Genomic DNA, 26,075 nt, shown 5'->3' with positions numbered 1-26,075 from the left:
TAGCTGCTATCACCAGTGGTGATAGATATTTTAGACTTTCGGAATACTAGGACATACAATATTACTATTTAATATTGACAGTTCACTTCTCTGGTACGCTCTTTATTGGCTGTACATTGCCTAAGTGTTGAAAAATGGTGATAGCTTTTCCTGTCTAGCTTAACCGATCGTGGAGTCCTACAACTGATCCCCTCCTCTGGGTGGGGGTGGTAGAATAACACCCACAGTATCCCCTGCCTGTTGTAAGAGGTGACTAAAAGAGGCCCCATGGGCTCTTAACTTGAGAGTGGGGGTTGGCGACCTCCGGGCCCTTAGCTGAGTCCTGGCACTGCTTCCACTTGTGCCAGGCTCCTCACTTTCATCCATCTGGCCTCCCTCGGTCAACTCTTGTTCTTTTCTGACCCCAACGGTATTAAATATTGAGGCCTACAGAGTCTCATTTTCACGCCTTTTGTGGCCCTTGTCTTTCTTTGGCCGATACCTTCATTTTTTGAAGTGTCAGAACCCTTCCAATTTTTCCCCCTCTGATTAGTGTTAATAGATAGAATGATTTTAAGACAGTCTGGGTGGTAGCGCAGATAAAATATGTGGAAGAACAAGCAGAAGCGTTAGAGACAAAAGAAAGTGGAATGATAAAGAGAAAGAAGTCATAATGAAAATGAATAAAGCCAAAAAAGCTCTTGATGTGGCTAAGTCTGATAGAAGAATCAACAGCGACCGCATAGACAACAATAAATTGAAAGATATGGGGAAAGAATATAGGTACAGGAAGTTGGAAGTCAAGAGAATTGTACAGGAAGAAAAAATTGGGAATAATTTACAACTACACTGGAAGAAGACAGTAAAGGGAATATGAAAATGATATATGGAATAGTAAAAAGTAAAAGATTAGATAAAGAAGCAATTACAGCTCTGAAGACAGCAGACGGGGAAAATATTTCACAATATGAAAAGTATCACGCATAAAATGGGACAGTATTTCGACAAGCTCCTAATCTAATGAGATCTCTGTTGAGGATGTACAGTAGGACAAAACAATAGAGGAAGATATCCCAATTACATGGACAGAAGTAGAGCAAGCTCTCCATGAGATTAGAAGTGGTAAGTCAGCAGAAGCTGATGAAGTTACAGCCGACATGATTAAAGCTGCTGGTCCATCGGGAATACAGTGGCTGTATAGAGTTCTCAGAACGATATGGAAGAATAATGAAATACCTGAAGATTGGACAAAAGGGATGATAGTGTCTATCTTTAAGAAAGGGAGTAGAAGGAAAAGTGAAAATTACAGAGGCATTACCCTCTTATCACATGGCCTTAAAATCATGGAGATCATTGAAGCCAGAGTAAGGGATATAATAGAGCCTATCTTAGAAGAGGAAAAACATGGTTTTAGGGCTGGAAGAAGCACAACAGATCTGATATTTGCTTTGAGGATGGCAGAAAAACACTAAGAAAGAGGAAAAGACCTAATTATTGTGTTTATGGACCCTGAAAAGGCATATGGTCAAGTTCCTACATCAACTATTTGGGAAAGTCTTAGAAAACTTGGTGTACCCGAGTATCTTATTAGGAAGATCCAAATGCTATATACTAATTGCAAAAGCTATGTCAGTATTGGAGATGGTCACTCTGAATGGTTCAATACAACCAAAGGAATACAACAGGGAAGTGCCTCACCTCTTCTAGGCATAGCAGTTATGGATACTTTTTCAAAGGAACTAAAAGGAAAAGGTAATAAAAAGCTTCAGGCTCTGGTGTTTGCAAATGCTGTGGCAATGTGGGATGAAATGGAGGAGGGAGTGCAAAATAATCTGAATGCATGGTGTAAGAAGTTTGATGATTATGGAATGAAAATGAACCCATCAAAAACAGTAGCACTGAAAATCAGCAGATGTAATACAGAATGCAACATTAAACTGCAGGACCACCTAGTTGAAGTAGTACACCAATTCAGATATTTATGAAGCGTAATGGCTAGTAATAATAGAGCTGAGATATAAATAACATACAGAGTAACTAAAGGCTCTAACTTTTACAGTATCATTAGACACCTATTATGGGATGAGAATGTCCCACAAAGAACAAAAATGATCCTGTACAAGTCATTTCATTCCCATCCTTACATATTCTCTGGAAACCTGCACACTAACATCCAAGGATTGTAGTAGGATTCAAGCCTATGAAATGAAATTTCTTAGAACTGCCCTCCAAAAGACTACTTGATCACGTGAAAAATGATGAAATCCGATCTAACCTAGGTCTAAACGAATCGATGGAGGAAAGACTTAGGTCATCTAGACTTAAATGGTTTGGGCATGTTAAATGAATAAATAGCACAAGGTTAGCATGTGCTTATTTGGAAAAGAGAGTAACAGGTAGAAGACCAGCTGGAAGACCAAGAAGATGGATGGACCAACTGCGGGAAGACAAGGAGATAAGAGGATGGAAATTGGAATCTTATGGACAATAAAATCTTTCTGAATAGGCAACTTTGGAAGAAGCTCATTTTTAAACACCCTACCGGGCTCGCAGGAAGGGCAAACCGATGATGTTGAGAATGGTTGCCTAGTTGTTCTTCCTCTTAAAACAATCACCACCACCACCACTACCATCTAAAATCATCAACCTCCCCACCTACTCATTCTTTCCAAGCACTAGCAGTTTTCCTTTGCAATCCATCTAAGCGATCTAAGCTTCTTACTTTTTACACCTAAGGGAAAAAGTGAACAAGCAAGGAATGCTTGAGGAGAAATTAAGCACTGCATTTTTCCAATCACATCTCGGAAAGCATTGAACCATTTCTTTTTAATGTTTTTCTTTTCCCCCGTTTGTTTCCAGTATTAAACAAGCTAAGGCAGTAATAAAGCTTCTCTGTCATCAAGGTGTTAAAACATTATATATTCTACTAAATATTTACAATTCATACAACATCTGAAATTTTGAAAATGTAAAGCAAGTCTACAACTTTCTTGCCCAGAAACGCACAATAGTTTGTACAATTTCAGTTTGTTATACCTAGGTATAGCAAAGAAAAATGTTGCGTTCAGTTCAATAGGCTCTTATGGTATTTTTCCTATTTCAAAGCGAACATTTCTACAAAGATCACTTATTTGTGCATCAGTGTACAGAAATTATCCTGTAAATTAGCATGCCAAGAGCCAGTGTAAATTTATAGCAAACAGATTAAGATACCATAATTTAAAAGAATACACCAATGGTTTCCCTATTCTACATACTATTCTCTATCAGAGAAAAAAAATCTACAAAGCTGTTACATTCTAACTTCCAAATCTACCTTCCTTGCAAAACAAAATTAGAGATGGAACAATCAAACTAGCATTATCTGATACCCATACAACTTTCTTCTATACCGTAACACCATTCCTAGGTTCAACACACCCAGTGCCAAACATGTAAACTTGGCATTAGTCACAGCCTCCGAAACAGATGTTTCTGAACACAGTATAATGCTAAAAGAATGTGCTAATGATTTTGAATATGTGTATATTGCTTTGAATAAAATTATAATGTAATATGAAAATAAAAAGAATGATTTATCAAAAAATTTAGGTTTTAAAGAATCTTTTCTGGATGTAGTAAGGGAGCAAATGCATCTCAGTGAGACAGAATATCTATCTACTGTTGTTGCTGCTGCTCATGTAAGGTGCTTAAGACATCTTTATCATCAGCCAGGGGTACTTAGTTTGACTTAACTATTAATGTGTCTGTACTGCTGTTATATTTGTAATTAACTGGGGCAGAAAGCATGGTCTATATACTATTCTAGGAACCGCTCCAGCGACAACCCGACGTTGAAATGGGAAACCACTGAAAGTCACTTCTGGGATGGCTGAGAGTAGTTTTAAACTACTGTACTACTCTAAATGTACTGCCCAAGGCAGAATGAATTCCTTTTCAATCCATCATAAGTTTTAAATTTTATCCAGAAATTAACCCAATCTAGCCAGGTAGGAAGCTAACCATGCTAACTCAAGACTATTGACAATGGATGAGGCAGATTATAAAATATTTTTCCATGCATTACATCAAATGGCATGAGTCACCAACTTCAAATACAGTTAATACTGTTAGAATTTAGGAAGTGCATTAAAGCTTTTAATGGCTTCCACAGCAGTAGGCAACCTTTTTGGTAAAATGCTGTTGATACAATATCTCTAGTTAGCAGTGAAAGTTTGAGTGCCTTCATTGTGATATTCTATTGGCATTATATGCCTCTAGATGATCAAATGAATTAAATGACACTGTGTCTTCCCTTCGAGCTTGGTTAATACAACTAGGTGATATCTGGTTTAGGTTGTAAGTCAAGATATTTTCAGGATTATTAATCTGTATAAATGATAAAGAAATATAATGAACTGAATAGATTAAAGATAAACAAATCAATCAAACATCTTGAATGAAGAATACATTTATTTTCTGAAAATCATACAAAGAGGGGCATGAAAACAGTTGAGTAAGTGAATATTCATGTGCTCAGAATCAATAAAAATGGTGCTGGTCTCCCAATACAAAATTTTGCAAAGGTATCATGAAAATATTAGTATTGACCATCTCTACATTCAACATTTAACAATAAACCAGCCGCTACTAGGGAACACATGAAGACTGGCAACAATAACAGCTAAAAGCGCAGACATTAGTGACTTAATTTATGTAATCCTAATCCTTATGTGATTCATCCTTCTGAAGCATGCAGACATCAAACTTGACCTTACCACTTCTATCCTGCACATTTCTGCTTCAGATGTAGCCAGAGTTAATAGATGAGGTGAAGAGGTGCAGATAAAACAACGCTTATGAAAGTCCAATTTCTGATCATGAAGTACTGTACGTTCAGAAACTTAATGAAAGACACTTAGTCAAATAAAAACCATTTGGAAAGATTAATACATAAACCTAGACGATAAATATACTGCATTCTTTCATACTTTTTCTTGAGAGGTGAAGTAAAGCTGCATATTAAGGTGGGGTATATCCCTTTAAGAGACTAGTGAACCACGTGAAGAGTGCAGAATCATTAACATAGCAGTTCTCACCAGCAACATGCACTATTTAGCCTTCTTCAGCACAGCCTTTCCTTTTACAATGATTTTTTCGCTACCCAGTAATACTGGAATATATTTTATTCAAGATTCTCAGTCTGCTGCCTGCTGTTTGTGTACGGAAATTGTGAATGAGAAGTAAAAGTTCTAGCCTATTTCCTCAAGCAAATGGATTACAAGGTTCAGGTAAAATCATATGTATTATGTGAAAATAGCCCTCCTGGTGGCCATGATCATTAAGGCATCAAGTCTATGTGGCCCGACACCATGGTTAGCCAGTTCGAGTCCCGTTTATTTAAAAAATTCACTATCAAATTTTGGTCAGCAGCGTAGGAGAGGTGGTGGTATACAATTTCTGAACATCAGATTGCGTGTCAAAAGCCTGGATTCAATTCCAAACCTCTCTGCAGTGTTCATATGGAGTGAGAGCCCTGTTGATGGCGATTCATCCGTCTGATAAGGACTTAAAAGCTCTCAGCAGACACCCCTGGTGTTCTCTGACACGAGTAGGCTACGTGCCGATACCGGGTTTCACATTCTCCCTACCTCATTATCATCATCGCACATCCAGACATGCAGGTCACCCATGAGCGTCAAATAAAAAGACCTGCACATGTCCTCCGACACTCCCAGCCAGATGATACGTAATGTGAAACTGAGGAATCATTTATCCAATATCACAAGTTTTATTTTATTTTATTCTACTTTGGGTTTTCTTTACCAGCTTTCGGAAAGTCCTGTAAATAAACCCTCCAACTCCCTCTAAAATATGTTTCAAGTAACTTCATTATGGCACCTCTGTTCAAGGAAACATGGCAAGCACAATTACTGCAGTTGCTTATGAGTCTTTTTCCATACCAAGTTTTCAGTAACACAGTATCAGAATATAAAAAATAAATAAAAACTGAATCTACTTCACCTCCCAAACATAACAAAATACAGTAAAATTATCCTGCATTTCTTAGCAAGCTTTATCTTTACAGGTCCTTTTATCACCATTCGATAGAAGTGAAAGAATACAATAAAAAATTTAAAGAAAATTGAAGAGATTTTATGTGAATTTTACAGAAGAGTAAAGAAAATAAAATTTAAAAAATAAAATAACAGCTATACTCGCCTGAGGAACCATGTTTTTGAAAGATTCCATGATTTTGGAGCTCTTGCTCTCCTGGTAATAAGAGAAGACACCCGTAACGATCACCACAGCAGCCAGTACAATGCCCAGGAACAACTGAAATGTGATGTTTCCAGTAACATAAAATAGTTGAGATACATACAGTGGCTCAACGGTTCCATCATTTGGCATGAAGACGAGGGACCTCTTTTGCTGGTTGGCACGTCTGATTTCTGACATAATAATACTAACAGAAGCAGTGCCCATTTATTGTGCATGCTAGTCAGCTTTGTATGTTCACTCAGATTATGTGGCAGGCAAACTGATATGAAACACACAAATAGCTGGTGGTCAGCTGCAACCATACCTTATGAACACACTCACAGAATATGTTCAGTATAAACTGAGCACATTTATAGTTTAGACTGTTTTTCAAATATCTCACAACTGTTCACACAAAGACCTTTTCCCTTTCATTTTGCCTCGCAGAACTATTTAATCACTAAATCTATATATATAAAAATAGACATGCGTGTCCGTATATTTCACCTTGCAGCCAAAACTACCCACCCCAGACCAGTGGTGTTGGTGTGTGGCAGTAGCCTCGAGTCTCCCATCATACACTATAGTGGTTGAGTGTCGGTAGCTATGGTGGTGTAGATGTGGAGGTTGAGAGTGACCGACTATATATAAAAATAGACGTGTGTGTTCGTATATTTCAGCTTCCAGCTGGAACTATCCACCACAGACCACTGGTGTTTGTGTGCAGTAGTAGCCTGGAGCCTCTTATTGTGCACTGTAGTAGTTCTGTATCGGTAGCTGTGGTAGTGTGGGAAATATGGGGGTTGAAATTGCCTGACTATATATAAAAATAGATGCATGTGTTTGTATATTTCGTCTTGCAACCACAACTACCCATCGCAGACGACTGGTTTGTATGTCGTAGTAGCCTCCAGTCTCCCATCGTGCACTATGCTTACTACTTGTCAGTAGCTGTGGTGGTGTGGGAGATGTGGGTGCTGAAAGTGGTCGACTATATATAAAAATAGATGTGTGTGCTCAAACACCAGTAGTCTTTTAATTCACATCTTCTGTATTATACAGAGAAAACCGCACGGACGTACAAAAAAAGACTGTGAAACAGGTTGTCTTCAGCTAGTTTTCTAGAAAACTATACGTGACAATGGTACCATACAATAAAATCTGAGCAGAATCTTTTTATGTAGTTTACAGCTCTTCTTTCAGGTAAATCTTGGTAAAGATTGAGCAACAACTGTCATACGGAAAGTTTTAAATGCATATCAGATGACAATACTGTATTGAAGCTTTGCATATGTCTCAGCATAAGGAGTAGTGAGTGAAAATTTGAGCCAAATTATGCCCACCCAGTGCTGCCAAGGCTCATTTCTCATTTAAATCCTCTGTACTCATACATTTATCGGCAAGTAATGAGATTCCTTTGGGACAAAATTCAGGCTGCCTCTTTCTAATAGAATCTATGACAACAATAACAGTGTTATATAAACATGTCTTTAGACAATTGCCTTTAATTATCTTCACTCCACAAGCAAAATACCATATTTGCTTGCATATAACTTGCCACCGCATATATCTCACACCCCATTTTTAACATTTCAAATTGCAGGAGCAGAAATTCTCCACACATAACTCGCATTAATTTCTGACATCATATGGCCGATTGTATAAACCGTTTGATCTTAGAACAGAGACTAAATTGATCTCAGTTCACGCTAACCTCTGATTTTTTATTGTATAAACTTTAAACTGAGATTAATTCGCACTGAACTAGGATTAACTTTCACGGGAGAAATTTATCCAATCAAACTCTTTGATCTCAGTTCAAGGAGTTGTTTTCTATTTGAGATAGAACAGCTGATTGTGAACATAATATTACCTGTGTTGTTATGATAAATCATAAGAAAATGCACCAAACACTAACCTAACACATTGTTAGCTGTAATTGTCTACATATAAGCTATATTACCAATGTAGTTGGTCTGTTATTGGACATTATAAATTTTCCAGTTAACTCATTGCTGGTTGCCAGAGTTTTGTCCCAGTGTGCTAAAATTGGGCTCATCAGTTGGTAAATAGCACACCCACCAAAGACGCATGGCTAGTGCATACTGTGGAGGCCACTGCGTAGGCTACTTGGAACAAAGCTATTTTGTATTTCATTTTGTTTTGCAGTGTTGGAACGTCCACTTTTCTGAACTCCGATTACATTTGAACTACACGTGTAAACCGAGTTCAATTTTAAACAACACGATGAAGCCTTACTCTGTTCATTTTCAGAACTAGGTTCTAAATTAATTTCTGGTCAGATGTCTTTATGCAACTGGCCCAAAATGACATACGGTACATGCACGAAGTAAAGTTTTGGTATTCCATGGATATGCCTACATTAAATATTGGGACTGTACCAATTGCTGTTACGGTACCATGTACGTTGAGGTTGAGGCTAGCTGTTGTAACAAAAATACCCAACTCACAAACCCCTGCCCCACGGCCGCATTCCTGGCCACTCAGTCACACTCTGCCATCCCGCTCACTCTTCCGTCTTTGTCAATATGCTTACGGCTACCTGTCCAGCAGAGGTGATCACGTGAACTGGGAATGTTTACCTGCCCAGGCAGTCAAGTGATCACGGTATTAAAACCCCACGGCACTTAACGCCCTTGAAAGGGCCTTGGCTTGCCCAGTGACCGCTGCTCAACCCGAAGGCCTGCAGATTACGAGGGGTCGTATGGTCAGCATGGCGCATCCTCTCGACAGTTATTCTGGGCTTTCGAGACTGGAGCCGCCATCTCACTGTCAGATAGCTTCTCAATTATAATCACATAGGCTGAGTGGACCTCGAACCAGTCCTCAGGTTAAGAGAAAAATCCCTGACCTGGCTGGGAATCGAATCCGGGGCCTCCGGGCGAGAGGCAGGCATGCTACCCCTACACCAACGGGGCTGGCTGATCACGATATTAGGTATCGTCTATCTGTTTTATGTCGACAAGCACCAGTATTCTGTCTTCACTTTTCATTCTTGTTTCTCACTTAAGTTTTCTTGTGTAGGTCGATCTTCAAGTTATGCAGAAACATGGGAGTTATACAGCTGGGTTTAAACTCAAAGTGATAAAATATGCTGAAGAACATAGTAACAGAGCTGCCGGTCAAGAATTCAGTGTGATTGAGTTTAATGTTCGCTACTGGCGTAAACAGAAAGCTGAGCTAGAAACCACCAACCAAACACCTAAGGCTTTCAGAGGGCCAAAAACTGGTAAGTTTCCTGAACTGGAAGACGAGTTGCTTCATTACATTACAGAGTTGCAAAATGATTGCTTTAGTATCTCGCACAAGATGCTACATTTCAAAGCGTGCAAATTAGCGATTAAGGGAGAAATTAGCTGCTTGGATCTGGAAGTGAGCCGGGGTTGGATCCGTACATTCATGATATGAAAGGGATTGTGACTGCGAAGGCGAACATTTCTCTGCCAGAGAATGCCAAGAGATTTCAGCGACACAATTATAAAAATCAATATGGAAGAAAAACAATTGCCTCTTATCTCAAATTGGCAATGCAGATCAAACCACAACAAACTTCGACATGCAACACCACCATCAACAAGAAGAGATAATCTAGTGTGCTTGTACGTACAACTGGGTTCTGAAAAATAGTGTTGCACTGTCATGTTAGCAATAACTGCAGAGTGAAAAAAATTGCCACCGTACATTTATTTGCAAAAGAAAAACAGTGCCTAAAGTGAAGTTACCCAAAGGCATTTATGTACAGGTTCAAGAGAAAGGATGGATGGATACACCTCTTGTCCAGGACTGGGTCCGTACTGTGTGGGGAGTACGGCCAGGGGCACTGCTTCATCGACACCCAGCAATGCTAGTGTGGGACAGTTTCCGCGGACACTTGGAAGACACGAATAAATGTCTTTAGGAAATGAAAACTGATCTCTTAAATTCCTGGTGGACTCTCACATTGTCTACAGACCTTAGATTCCATCAACAAGCCCTTCAAGGGCAACATACGTAAATTATACGCCGAATGGATGACAGGGGGAAGCATGAGTAGACGCCAGCAGGTACAATAAAGAGGCCATCAGTTGAACTCGTGTGTGATTGGGTTTTGCGGGCATGGGTTATGGTGTCGACAGACGTTATTGTGAAGATTTTCTTGAAGACGGACATTGCAAATGCGTTGGACAGAAGTCAGGATGATGCAGTATGGGATGGTGATCAGAATGATGCATGCGAGAATAGCTCGGAGACTGAAGGTAGTGACAATGAATAGGGTAAGTATGCCAGCTGTCTTGTTTCAATAGCCTAATGCAAATTTTACGTTTTTTTTGGGAACGCGATCCTTTGCACATAAATCCCTGCATATATCACGCACTGAAAATGTTCACTTATTTTTTGTCAAAAAAAAATGCGAGTTATATGCAAGCAAATACGATATATCTGTTAAATACTGGAATAAATCTGGAATAGTATATGGCTGTATAAGCATACATTTAAGGTTAATTCATTGGGAACAGAAAAGAAACCAAGCTAGGAGACTTCATTTTGATTGCTACAAAAGCTGCTTCTATATTTTATTAAAAAATAAAATAAGGTTCATGTTCCCCTCTTGTCTTAAATATTGGCATTAAAATGAATAACCGATTCTTCACCTTTTGTTACGAAGGTTTATCTTCCTCAGTCTTTTCCTCAATATGTATACCAGAGATCACCTACTTCTTACAAGGAATAGCCATGAGAAATTTGAAAAAAAATAAATACAGTCTTTGCTATTACAGTGTTGATAAGCATGTTGCTAATATTAAAAGTGCAGTGTTTGCAAGTGTACATTTGTATGCGAGTGACCATTGCCTATTTATGCCAATCACTGAAACAACAATGATGGTGCTTAGGCAGAAGCAAACACTTTTACAGCTAATGACCGGGAATTTGGACAGGGTACAATAATGATTGCAGAAGATGTACAAAATAAGGACAACACATCCTACTTACAATACAGATCAGCCACAATTCTATATAAGCATCATAACAGCTTTCTATGAACGTTCCCCCTTACCTGAGGAACCATATGTTTAAAGGATTCCATGATCGCTGAGGACTTGGCTTCTTGATAGTATGAGAAGCAGCCCGTGACGATCACTACCGCAGACAACACTACCCCCAAAAACAACTAGAAGGGTTGTAAGGGGAAAACACAAGTTAATAAAATTAAGACTAAACATTATAGACACGAGACAGATTGGTACAAATGTGGACAATATTTTGATTTTTAGTAATCAAGAAGTGAATCGATAAGACTAACATCCAAACGGATGAAGGAAATTACTGTTATAACAATGGAACATGTCCACATATGATTTTATATAGCAGATTTCTGACACAGCTGGAAACTATAAAATAATAAAATTCACTTTCAGAACACACCAAACAATATTTGTCAAAGATTTGATAATAAATTTGCTGACAGTACACCAAGTATGAATATTAGAGAAAATATCCCACCTTCAAGGCAGGCCTTGAGCACCTAAGGTCAGCTTATTTACAGCTGCCTTCCTTTAACAGGAGGGTGTTGTGATCAGCTGGACTGATTCCACAACCATTTTCTTTAGTTTACTACACCAGTATCTTTTTGGTCCAATAGTTCCGCAACAGTCCCATAATGTTGTACAAAACCCATTCGGACCACTAATTTAAGCGGCCAGAGCCTGGGTTCACATCCATGACCTACTGGGTCAATACCTTCCAACACTAACCACGAAACTAGGGGAGCAATGAAGAGATAATCAGGCAAATTCCTCTTCTGTCTAAATATACAGCATTTTAACAAAAACACAAATTCTTTTGATGAGGGAATAATTAATAATTATGCTACACTTAAAAATTATGCTTTGCTGACTTTTCAGCCAGGTGTACTTCAACTTCCTACCTTTTGTGTATTCAAACAAAGTGCACTGCTAAACTAATTCCAATTTTCAGATATCATTCATGGCATACTGCAGAAGCATTTATATTTTGATTCCTCCTGCGACTTCCCAATTACATTGCAATGACATAATTAATTATACTTCCAGAAAGTAAATCTGAGTTCTAGATTATCTAAATTTAGGAAGGAGATTTAAGCCAAGAGCAAGATCGAACAAACAAAAAAAAAAACCAATATAACTACCCAAGACTAGAACATAAAATATAAAAAATGTTGATGAATATTGAAATATTGATTGGACCAAACTATTTAAGATTCTGAAGGTGATTGGGATCAGATAACGAGAACGAAGAATTATCTACAATCTGTATAAAAATCAGTCTGCAGTGATAAGAATTGAGGGCTTTGAAAATGAAGCAGCAATCCAGAAAGGAATGAGGCAAGGCTGCAGTTTGTCCCCCCTCCTTTTCAATGTTTACATAGAACAGGCAGTAAAGGAAATCAAAGAGGAATTTGGAAAGGGAATCACAATCCAAGGAGAGGAAATCAAAACCTTCAGATTTGCCGACGATATTGTTATTTTACCTGAGACTGCAGAAGATCTCGAGGTGCTGCTAAATGGTATGGACGATGTCTTGGGTAAGGAGTACAAAATGAAAATAAATAACTCCAAAACAAAAGTAATGGAATGCAGTCGAACAAAGGCAGGTGATGCAAGAAATATTAAATTAGGAAATGAAGTCTTAAAGGAAGTAGATGAATATTGTTACTTGGGTAGTAAAATAACTAATGATGGCAGAAGTAAGGAGGACATAAAATGCAGATTAGCACAAGCAAGGTTGAGCTTTCTTAAGAAAAGAAATTTGCTCACTTCAAGCATTGATATAGGAATTAGAAAGAGGTTTTTGAAGACTTTCATGTGGAGCGTGGCACTGAATGGAAGTGAAACATGGACGATAACTAGCTCAGAAAGAAAGAGAATAGAAGCTTTTGAAAGGTGGTGTTACAGAAGAATGCTGAAGGCGAGATGGATAGATCGAATCACAAATAAAGAGATACTGAATCGAACTGGCGAGAGGAGATCGATTGGCTAAATTTGACGAGAAGAGATAGAATGATAGGACACATTTTAAAGACACCCAAGACTTGTTCACTTGGTTTTTGAAGGAAGTGCAGGTGGTAAGAACGGTAGGAGTAGACCAAGGTTGAATATGACAAGCAGATTAGAGCAAATGTAGGATGCAGTAGTTACATAGAAATGAAAAGGTTAGCACAGGATAGGGGGACATGGACAGCTGCATCAAACCAGTCTATGGACTGATGACTCAAACAACAACAACAACACCACTGAAATTTCTTGACCGTATTGTAACTGAAATAAACTTTCAACCTATTAAGTCGTGTTTAGTACTGTGTTGAAATGTTAAGTTCGACCTAATAGGTTGAAAGTTTATTTCAATTATAAAAATATTGGCGTAAAATTTAAAATCTTCCTTTCTGACTGAATCCCATATTTCTTTCTGGCATACAGAATTACTAGCAATGTTTGACATTACTTTTAATTCTTCCCAGGAAAGCATTCAAGATGTCACAATGTTGACATAAAAACATGGGTAGATCCACACTTATCAATAACCAGAAACATTAAATTTATTTCATTTTTATTTCATCCTGTCTCATTTTCATACTGTCTGGCATAGAAAATCTCTGAATCTTCATATCTTTAAACTTACATTGTCATCCGCAGGTTCTTCCACTGTGCTGGCTTGGATAGAGTAGGCAATGAAACAAAGGATTGCACCAATCCATAGTAAAAGGGCAAAACCTCCAAACAGGTTTTTGCAAAACTTCACCCATTCAGGTGTCTGTTTAGGTGGTGTAAGGGCATTGGGACCATCTCTTTCTAGGAATTCCTTCGCCTTTGCATGCGTCAAACCCTGGAAAACAAAGGAGAAATTAAATACATTTACATGTGGACATTTAAAAGTAGGTTGATTAGAGTACAAGAATCAAAATGCTGTATTATTAGGCCACCAACACCTAATATTATCAATGAAGAGAAAATTGACAGTGTCATGATGTCCCAAGGAGACTCAGACCATTGTTATAGAGCTGCTTCTTGGACTAGCAGCTTGTTATCAGTCAAAACCAAAAGGTCCTGGGCTAGAGCTAACAGTATTAAAAATAAAGTGATTGCATGAGAAATACCTTCTATACTAACTAGACTAATCTGTTCCTTCAACCAATAAACTCTATAGAGTTTCAACCCGAGATCTTGAATACCTGAAGTCAGAAGATTTGTGTCATGTTCCATCTATTTGCGGCATCTGCTGGATGCCGATGCTGTTGCAATACATAATATACAGTGAACACCAAACAGGAATTTACAGTAAACTCACGTGAGGCACGTGTAGGGAGCTGACTGGAAGGACAGGCTGAATTCCCCCAGAACCCTACCAGCCCTTCTTGCTGGAGACAGCCACTATTTTCTTCAACAAGAAAGAATTAGGAAATAGCCTCATTCAAAGATGCCAACCTTTGAAATGGCTTTTCCGTAATTCCCCTCCCCTTTCCCCTTCGAAAAATTTTGGAGTCAAATCGAAAGCACACTCATCTCTGCTGGATAATGTCACCCTCTTTGCCCTTCCCAACAACAATCTATTCTGAGATATATCCTATTACACCATAAATTTGGCACATTACCAGTTCTGTCATAAAACATTCTTTGTAAATTGTTTCCCCACGCAGCAGGTGCTTTTGTGTGGGATTTTTCTTGTAGCATTCTCCCCCCTATGAGGACATTTTCACCTTATGAACAATAAGCGATTCCAGTGTATATGTGATTATTGTAGGCCTGAAGTCATTCTGTTTTTCCTATTAACACTGAAAACTCTTTCTGTTGGAGACTTAATGTCAGGTACACTTAATACTGCAATAATACAAGATTACATTTTTCAGTGAATAGGAGAGTAGAGTTACTTCATTCACAATAAATATCACGACGCTCACGGGTAGCAGAAGGAAGTGACGATTGGGTAAGTATCATTGCCAACTCACAAAATTTGAAACCAAGAGAGTCGAGTACCAATGCTCAAAAAAGATTTAATTCTCCTCGTTTCCTTATTTTTTCCGTAGAAATATTTTCCTTATAATGTCGCTTCTCCATAATAATTTACCCTTGGACCATAATGCCGTAATCGTCCGGGGAAATCCGTAATAATTACGGATAATCCATAACAGTTGGCACCTCTGCTCATCATAATTTAAAAAACAAGGAAAGAAACAAAAAGCAGGCAATGATTTCCCCTTTCTTAATGTCATAGCAGCTGCTGAGAATGATTTCCATTTTCATTTAATCAGACCTAGCATATTCATCTAAGGCAATTCTGTGACATACATCATAGTTCGCCTTCTGTTATTTCACTCATCACTCTCCTAATTCCATTTTCCAGGGCCTCAGCTGTATGTAGATCCTGTCATATGTCACCTTTCAAATAAAGCACACACATGGTTTTGATGATAACGAACTTCCCAGAAATTGTTTGCAGAACTTACACACACACATCATAGAATTTTTTTTTTTTGATATGGTTCAATAATAATCAGTTGTTACTCAATGGTGTACTTAACCATGATAATTGTTACTGTGCACTTATAATCGCAATCCCAATCACATGTCTCTAGGATATGTACAGAGCTCTACTAATGACCAAGCCATGTAGGACAGAGAATGGGACAAAGAAGCTGGTATTTCCTGCCTGGTAGTTCCTTCCTCATCTCTTGAGTGGGGAAATATACCCTGTCCTCATCAGCTTGCTATGCACACCTTGCTTGAATATGGTGTAAATTTCTGTTTGGTGTTCACTGTACATAACATATATACTTGAATAAAATTATGTCTGTACACTTCAAATTTTTGTCTAATATTTCATTATCTTGGATTAGGTATACAAATATAAAAAATAGGTTCAGTTCAATGTCTGTCTGTGTCTATCACATCACGGGAAAGCGACAGAACAGAATTTCTATAAATTCAGTATTTAAGTTTGGGGATAGCTGGGTTGGGCACAAGGCAATGTATTATTTTATTAGTATACAGTGACAGAGAGACAAATTTACTTTTTGACTCCCTTACTGTCTGTTAATATTAGCTGTATTGAAGAGCATTGCAAAGTAAATGATGTGTAAAATATAATTTCTGATAGTTCATGTGTATGAGGAATAATAAGAGATATGTGATTATTACAACTTTCACAAACACCCAAATACCTCCAGTAATAGTAGTAGTAGTAGTAGTAGTAGTAGTAGTAGTAGTAGTAGTAGTAGTAGTAGTAGTTTAATCTAAAAAGGTATAAATAACATGAATGATAAAAAAAAAATCAAATTTACAATCTTTCATATCAGACACATTTTTGCCATATGATCTACCCTAATGGAGATAGTGTGAATGAATTAATAAATATTTAGAGTAGGCTGCAAAAGACTTCACAATGCAGTGAAACAAACAGAAATTCTACAAGACATACCTGCTAAGAGTAACCTGAGGATCTCACATGAAAGCACAATGTACAGCGACTCAACTAAAACTGATCCTATCTGCAAATTTGAGATGGTGTATGGAAGTATCTGGAGGAATGAGAAATTTAAGTACTCCCAATGGCAGTAAAAAGAACTGCTAGGAGAAAGAACGATGAGGATGGAAATGGTCTAGACTGTGCCATAATATCCACAGATCCATATCAATCTCCTTTCAGGTGAATCTGAGGCACTAACGCACAGTAGTCAGACCAGAATGCCTTACGCTGCAGACACACTAGCCAAAATAGACAATCCCACTATTTAGAAAAAGGAACAGAAATTTCTTAGGAAAATTTTAGGACCCAAGAAAGTGTTTTTACATTCCATCTGATATATATTCTCTCAGACAGTTCCCTATTGTATAAGATTACCACCACAATTACAATGATATGAAGCATGAAGTCCAGTTAAAACACAGATTAAAATAATGTTATATGCATGGAATTGCCCAATTATAAAACACGAGTGGCTGTGCGAATAAAATTATATGCCTATTGTACATAAAATAGTGTGGTGATAATGCCACATTAAAATAGCTTTCTTGATTAGATGAAGGTGGAGTTATGCTGATGATGCAAGTTGAACTTGATTGTGTGTTGACAATATGAGCCTCAAAAAACAGTGAATTAAAGAAAAAATTCAATTGAAATGCAAACTGAGTGCCATCTGGTTAGTCATCTCTTTGCCCCATTTTAACATTCAAAATTGACAAGACGCCAACACACCGCGTCACAAGATCTAAAGACCTTTCATTTAGTCATTTCAGCGTGTCCTCACCTTATTTTCAATGTTTGTATGTGTGACTGAAGATGTCCCATAAGAGGACAAAACATGTATCACGAGTATAGTCTAATGTATTTTTCACGAGTATAGTCTAATATATTTTTAATAAAGACAATTAGAGTAATGTAAAGGTGGAATTATAAATTTAAATTTTCACAAGTTTACTAAGGGAGATGTTCAACGAATTTCCAATTCTTTGAAATCATTTAAGAAAAGGCTAGGAAAACAACAGATAGGAAATCTGCCACCTGGGTGACTGCCCTAAATGCAGATCAGTAGCGACTGATTGATTGATTGATTGATTGATTGATTAATGGAAAAGAAGGTAATGCTGTAGAATAATTCAGACTGGGAAGAAGGACTGAAAAGGAAGTCTGCTAGTTGAATTCTGCACTGATCATAATTTAGTCCTTGGTAATACTTGGTTCAAACACCACAAACGAAGGCTGCATATGTGGACAAGACCTGGAGATACAGGAAGGTATCAAATAGACTTCATTATGATTAGGAAGAGATTCAGAAACTATTTGTTGGTTTACATGGCGTTCCCAGGAGCAGGTGTGGACTCTGACAACAACCTGGTGGTCATGAAATGTCATCTGAAGTTGAAGAAAGAAAGAAAGAAAGAAAGAAAGAAAGAACAGAAGGAGTGCAAGAAGATGGGATCAAAATAAATTTGAAGTGTGAAAGATTGTTTCAAGGAACATGTTGCACCAAACAGTAAATGAAAAGGCCAAAGGAAACAACAGAGTGGATAGCAGTGAAGAATGAGATTAGTAGGGCTGCAGAAGAAAAGTTAGCAAGAAAGGTAAGATCAAGTAAGAATCAGAGGATAAGTTGGGATATATTAGACCCGATTTGTGAACGGCAAAAATACAAGAATACAAAAAGTGAGGAGGGAAGAAAGAATACAGGCAATTAAAGAATGAAGTAGATAGAAAGTGTAGGTCAGCTAAGGAGGAATGGCTGAAGGAGAAGTACAGGGATGATGCAGGTTGTATGGTTGTATAAAAGGTAGATGCTTCATATAGGAAAATCAAGGAAACATTGGGAGAAAAAAAAACTAGGTATATAATATTAAGAGCTCAGATGGAAAACTACTTAAGCAAAGAAGGCAAGGCAGAAAGATGGCAGGAACATTTTAAAGAACTGTATCAAGGTAAAGAAGTAGATGGTAAGGTTCTGGAACAAAAAGAGGCTGTTGATGCTGATGAAATTGAAGACCCAATTTTGAGGTCACAATTTGACAAGAGCATTGAGAAACCTAAATAGGAAGAAGGCACTTGGAATTTATGACATACCCTCACAAGTAATGACCACCTTAATGGTGAGGTTATTCCATTTAGAGCCGGTTCGACCATCTGCTGGTAAAGTGGCTGGCAGCTGCTCGGGAGGTAAACTACATGAGGGTGTAAATCAGCTGGTACTTTGGCTTGCATGCAACCACTTCCATGCAAGCACTAGGTAGCTACCCGGAGCTAGACACCGATATACGGAGTTGGCTAGACTGATTTTCAGAGACTTCTCGCTTTCAAGTGTGGTGCTATCTATCGTCAGATGTTTGAAGCTCATTTCGATTGTCTTATTTACCTGTGCTTGCATCTGCTGATTATCACCAAAAAGCCTAATAAGGGGAGTCTTAAGAATTATGGACAACGATCTATGTCAAGCTTTCGTGATTTTAATCTATGAGCTTCAAAATCAATACTTAATTGGGATTAAAATCTCGAGATTACATTTTCTTATGACAATTATAACCTGTCATGTAAGGCAGTGTTTTTCGAGAGTATTTTCGTAGTAGATCGGTCAAGTCGCTCGCTCCGTAATAGAAGGTACGCAGGTTTTCATCGTCTTTCTAATTTACATTTTAAAATTTATTTTCGTTCCCTGCCGTTGTTCTTAACTCTCTTATGTGCTCCCATATTCGTATACACACACACACACACACACACACACATCTTCCTTACGGACTTATTGCCTTAGAGCATTCTATCTGCTGGCTTCTGTGAATTGATTAAGTATCTCCACGATGCTCTATTTGCAACTAGCTCTGTGACCTCATTTAGTTCCACATGCTTCCATTTCGTGATAATGCATTTCATTCTAATTTTTAACTTTATGAAGATAAAGTTGAAAGGTACTGTAAATGCAAAGAACTAATCGGGGTAAATATCCAATCATAGGAAAAGGAATTCAGAATGAAATTGTTTCCAATTTCTTCAAAATCATATATAAGAAGACTATGTAAACAACTGATAGGGAATCTGCTACCTGGGCCACAGTCCTGTATGCTATATTAATCATAACATCACTTTCTATAAGTAGCGCACATATAGAGCATTTTCTTAGTAGACATAATATTGTGATTAAACATTTCAATGAAATATATTATTTTAAAAAAGAACTATGAAAAGAGGCATACAGATTAATACAACACTAATAATGAAAATAAAGAAGATTCGTCATAATGAAGACTCGAACCTGCATATCTCATATTATGACACAAGCGCGGTAGCCATTGCGCTATGAAAAAGCTTGATGTAATTACGATACATACACTAAGTTATACGTAGTGTCTGAAAACTGAAAAAGTAGAAAATTAAAGCCCATTTGAAACGATTTCCAAATAGGTTTTGATTTTATATCCTTTTTAGAGTTTCTCTGCGAAAGCTTCAGTATAAAATGTGTTCCCTAAGCTACCGATGCAAGAGGCTGGTGTGACCGTAGCAACTCAAGGGAAGCATTAATGTTCAAAATCCTGTAATACAATATCGATCACTGTTACAGTATGATGGTTTTTTTCAGTATACTAAGCTAATTTATGTTGTATGTCACCACAAATACAGCTAATAATGTTCAGCTCTCAAAACTTGCCCGGCAGGTAAAGTCTTAAATCAGATCAAAAATTAGATGTATGGCTTTTCAGGCGTTTGCTCTATTAACCAGAGTTTTGTCTTAGGTCTGACACTAGACTCTTCAGAGTGGGATGTGTCGGACCCTACCCACTGACGCTGGGGTGTATGCAGGTGAACTTATCAGAAGCCTATTTAAGAGGCACAGTCTGATAACTGCATATGGGAGATAAAACTCCACAATGGAATTAATTACATCTAATTTTTTATCTGATTTTTGATATGCTCTATTGGTGGAAAAATATCTATTTCCCTCCATGGGAACTTAGAATTTCCACAGGTAAAGTCTTATCGGGCCCTCAAAGAGGCCAATACATTATGCGCTAGATAACTACGATTTATGCTGTTGATAGTGCTATCTGGGAGGGGTCGAATGGAAACATCCTTTTACGCGGAGGGCAAGGTGGTAGAACTGGCCCTTAGTGTGTAAGATACAGGAGAAATGCCATTCAATTTTATACAGAATGTTATATCTATTCCCAAGAAGTCAGGTTCTGAAAAGTGTGAAAAAATCAAACCAAATCCCATGGCACTACAGCCCTTGAAGGGCCTTGGACTACCAAGCGACTGCTGCTCAGCCTGAAGGCCTGCAGATTACGAGGTGTCGTGTTGTCAGCCTGACAAATCCTCTTGGCTGTTATTCTTGTCTTTCTAGACCAGGGCCTCTATCTCACCGTCAGATAGCTCCTCAATTCTAATCACGTAGACTGAGTGGACCTCGAACCAGCCTTCAGGTCCAGGTAAAAATCCCTGACCTGGCCGGGAATCGAACGTAGGGCCTCCAGGTAAGAGGCAGGCATGCTACCCCTACACCACAGGGCTGGCGAAAAGTGTGAAAACTACTGCACTATTAGTTTAGTATCTCCCGCTTGCAACATTTTAACATATATTATTTACAGAAGAATGGAAAAAAACGAAGCTGAGCTAGGAGAAGATCAGATTGGCTTCAAAAGAAATGTAGGAATACGTGAAGCAATCCTGACTTCACGCCTGATCTTGCAGGATCGATTTAAGAAAACAAGCCTACATACATGGCATTCGTAGATCTAGGAAAGGCATACAGTAATGTTGATTGGACCAAGCTATTTGAGATTCCGAAGGTGATCCGGATCAGGTACTCAGAAAGAAAAATTATCTACAATCTGTACAAAAATCAGTCTGCAGTGATAAGAATCAAAGGCTATAGGGAAAAAAAAAAACAGCAATCCAGGAAATGTTTATATAGAACAGGTGATAAAGGAGATCAAAGAGGAATTTGGAAAAGGAATCATCATCCAAGGAGACTAAATCAAAACAGATTTGCTGATGATATTGTCTGAGTCTGCAGAAGATCTGCAGAAAGTGCTGTATGGTATGGACACAGTCTTGGAGAAGGAGTACAAGATGAAAATTAATAAATCGAAAACAAATGTAACGGAGTGCAGTTGAATGAAGTCAGATGATGCAGGAAATATTAGATTAGGAAATAAGTCTTTAAGGAAGTAGATTAATACTGTTATTTGGGTACTACACTAACTAATGATGGCAGGAGTAAGGACATAAAACATTTTTTTTTTGCTAGGGGCTTTACGTCGCACCGACACAGATAGGTCTTATGGCGACGATGGGATGGGAAAGGCCTAGGAGTTGGAAGGAATCGGCCGTGGCCTTAATTAAGGTACAGCCCCAGCATTTGCCTGGTGTGAAAATGGGAAACCACGGTAAACCATCTTCAGGGCTGCCGATCGTGAGATTCGAACCTACTATCTACCGGATGCAAGCTCACAGCCGCGCGCCTCTACGTGCACGGCCAACTCGCCCGGTGACAAACCATAGACTCTCACACAAGCAAGGAAGGAAGGCCTTTTATAAGAAAATTAATTTTGCTCACTTCGAACATTGATATAGGAATTAGAAGTTTTTGGAGACTTTTGTCTGGAGTGTGGCAATGAATGGAAGTGAAACATGGACAATAATCAGCTCAGAAATAAAGAGAATAGAAGGTTTTGAAGTGTGGTGTTACAATAAGAACGCTGGTAATAATAATAATAATAATAATAATAATAATAATAATAATAATAATAATAATAATAATAATAATAACAATAGTATGGCCTCAATTTGACGCCATCTGGCTGTCTACTCGTCAATTTTGACGTTCCGTTTTACTCTAGGCCCACTAGATGGCAGACCGAGTAAACCAAAACTCTCTTGGGCGTCTATGGCTGAGATTTAATGAATTTTGTCAGGTAAACACCAAATGTGTCACCAGAGATTTTTTACACGCCGACATCGTACGACATGGAGTGTTGAATGGACATTTTTCCGCCCTTCAAAAATCCGACCACCTCTGCCGGGTTTGAACCCGCTATCTTGGGATCGGGAGGCTGACACTCTACCACTGATTCACAGAGGCAGCTAGAACACTGGTGAGATGAGAGGATCAAATCACGAATGAAGAGATACTGCATCAAATTGGCGAGAGTAGAATGATTTGGCGAAATTTGACCAGAAGAAGGGATAGAATGATAGGACACACATAAGACACCCAGGACTAGTTTAGTTATTTTTTGAGGGAAGTGTAGGTGGTAAAATCAGCAAGAGTAGACCAAGGTATGAATATGACAAACAGATTAATAATAATGGCATTTGCTTTACGTCCCACTAACTACTCTTTTACGGTTGTCAGAGACGCCTAGGTGCCGGAATTTAGTCCCGCAGGAGTTCTTTTACATGCCAGTAAATCTACCGACATGAGGCTGACGTATTTGAGCACCTTTAAATAACACCGGACTAAGCCAGGATCGAACCTGCCAAGTTGGGGTCAGAAGGCCAGCACCTCAACCGTGACAAACATATTAGAGTAGATGTAGTAGTTACACAGAAATGAAGAGGTTAGTACAAGATAGGGTGGCACGGAGGGCTGCATCAAACCAGTCTATGGACTGACGACCCAAACAACAACACAGTATCTCATCTTTATTTTATGCGGAAGAAGTCCATGGTAGCCACCCATCCCTTCACTCTGTTTTTCTACTGCATCTATGACAGCTATTGGATGATTTATGGCATAATCATTTGGATGTTTCTCAGATTAAGTGCCTCCCCCACAGCAATGAAAAATGATTAGGAATAGTCTGATGTTTTGATTTTGGAAAAGACTCACTATATACAGACAAGAAATGTGTTGCACCTATCAATACTTATTTATTATAAATGTATTTACATTAGTATTTGAATGCATTACGTTTTGCCTGGTTGGCTTCTGTATTATTATTATTTACAAGTTTCATTTTCCGTATTGATTGAATGCACTATACAGACAAGAAATGTGTTCCATTTATAATAAATAAGTATTGATAGGTGGAACATTTCTTATCTGTATAGTGCATTCAATCAATATGGAAAATGAAACATAAATAATAAGACTTACTATATGTATTCACAATCTTTGTGATTTTCTTTTATGGACACAACAGCTCTCTTCAATTTGCTGACATGCTGCATTATCTTCCACAAGTCCAACCCCTGGTCCACACCGTGGGAGATGGGCAACAGCATAAAGTAGGGAATAGCCAGTGTGGGTTAAGTACAGTAGGGACCACATGTGCCCCGAGAAGGAATCCTGAAAAAGATGGTGGACGGCAGCTAATGGGGCTCTGGTGAAGTTACGACAAGCCTACAAAGTCGGTGATGAATGTAAACTCGCTTTCAAGGAAATAAGGAACAATAAGCTGGACGGATGTAACAGACTACAACCCTGGTGAGGAACAGGATTACAAATTGCTACACTGGATATACATATACTGACTGGAAAAGTAGAAGACATTGTAGACATGATGGAAAGAAGAAAACTGGATGTAGGGCTGGCGAAGACTAAATGGAGGGAGAAGGTAAGAGGCTGGTTTTTGGTTCAACTGGATAGGAAATGATGAAGGAAAGCAAAATGGAGTAGGAATGGTAGTGAGAAATGGATAGAAAGAGAAAGTAAAGGGGATAAGTGACAGGTTGATGAAAGTCAAAATAACAGTAATGTTCCAACAATTTCTTTGGCAAATCTGTCTAGACTACTTCTGCAAAAATATGTCAGATTCTGCACGATCATTTTTATGATCACCTTGTAGAATTGCATCAACACATGCAAGAAATGTACATTTATGTACTGCTAAATGATATTTAACTACTATGTGGAACTAGACGGAACACTGATAATTTATACCACACACTGAGACTTTATGAAAATATTTATCAGCACAAAGAATTATTTCCTGAAGCCCAGTTTTACCACCTTCCTATGCTGAGTATTGCTATTTTATTTTCTCCAGAAGTATATTTTAAATTTTTTAACAAAAAAATTTGTGGTACAAAATCAATAACAAAAAGTTGAATATAATCTAAGGCTTGGAATAACTGAATACTATATTAATTCTTTTGCAATAAGATAAATAAAATCTTTAAAAATAAGAAAGAAAAAAGCAGGTACTTACCGTTTCGGGATGTGTACTGAAACGCTGATAAAGTTCCTCAGTAGAGATTTTGTGAAAGTCTATGTCCAATTCTTGTTTCAGGTCATCGAGATTGTCTCCCTTCCTCCTCTTCTTATCTTTTCGACGGGACTGAAAAGTCAAAACAAACATTTAAAATTATGTAATTTGATTCACATGTCCTTTTTAACAGCATGCAAGCTCCCAGAAAAGTTTACCACTCAGACAATAGATATTCTTGAATAAACAGAAAATGTGGGTCAGTGCCACTGATATATTTATAATATGTTATTAGCAAATTATAAATCAAGAAGAGATCATAATCAAAATTTGATTAAAAGAGCTATTGTTATCATGTACAGCCTTCTGATGTAAATTTGATTAAAATTATCCATTTGGAAGACTTACAAAAATGCAAAAATGCTTAAATGGCATGTGAATAGACATACAGTACCAAAAAATTGAAACCAACTGAATCAGTCAAGAAAATCCAGAAAAAGTTATTAAACAATGTAATTATTAATATCTTTACTGTTAATGTTGACTGAAATTTATACGTATGAAAGAACTTTAAGAGAATTTACAGTTCAGTTAAAAACCAAATTAAATGAAGGAAAAAATCAACACAATTCTCACAATTCTAAATATCTCTCCCCAATGTATTATTATTATTATTATTAAGTTTTGGAAAATGACTGTCTTAAAATGAATCAATGCCAGCATCAATTTTATATACATTGACAGCATTCATTTTAATTCAAAAATATGTTACTGCCAAGACCAGAGACAAGAACAGAATGCATTAACTTCAATACATATTTTTCTTTTTGATATGGCTTTGGGCACTAGTTACTCAAGAGCAAGTGCAGTACCAATTTTCGGTACCTCAAGAACTGTCAGAAAAATTAGTTACAGAAGGGCTATAAAATATCCCATTGGGTAGTTTGAATGCAAAATATCACAAATCGATGTTTTTTCCTGTTTAGAAATTCATCTTACATTTTATAATAAGCTACGTTAACAAAAAGCAATTAGTAATTTGTATTCGGTACTGCGAGGATAGTTTGAATTTACTTCAAATTTTTATCGTTATCCATTGTTGGATGCGCTTGTAAATGGTTAGATGTTGGAGAGTGCTCTTGCATTAGCAGAGTTATAAAGTATTTAAAACTTATTGAAATAGTGAGTTAGTGAGTG

At 37.7% G+C, this 26,075-nt stretch overlaps 1 protein-coding gene across 7 annotated transcripts in view; it reads right to left on the bottom strand.

The window, feature by feature from the left end:
• Positions 1-26,075, bottom strand: part of Atpalpha (sodium/potassium-transporting ATPase subunit alpha) — a 324,453-nt gene that overhangs the window by 140,969 nt on the left and 157,409 nt on the right. For 6 of the 7 annotated variants that reach the window (XM_067137567.2, XM_067137572.2, XM_067137569.2 and 3 more), the window contains 3 exons: positions 24,882-25,010; positions 13,876-14,079; positions 6,181-6,294 (listed from right to left, as the gene is read on the bottom strand). In XM_067137567.2, coding sequence (XP_066993668.2) covers positions 6,181-6,294; positions 13,876-14,079; positions 24,882-25,010 — 447 coding nt within the window. Of the gene's footprint in view, positions 1-6,180; positions 6,295-11,275; positions 11,369-13,875; positions 14,080-24,881; positions 25,011-26,075 lie in introns of those variants that run through there. The other variant, XM_067137568.2, reaches the window with a different exon arrangement.

Source organism: Anabrus simplex, chromosome 1, assembly GCF_040414725.1.
Source record: "Anabrus simplex isolate iqAnaSimp1 chromosome 1, ASM4041472v1, whole genome shotgun sequence".
In the NCBI taxonomy this organism is placed as follows: Eukaryota; Metazoa; Arthropoda; class Insecta; order Orthoptera; family Tettigoniidae; genus Anabrus; species Anabrus simplex.
The sequence above is the reverse complement of the archived record's forward strand: the minus strand, read 5'-3'. Positions and strand labels throughout refer to the sequence as shown.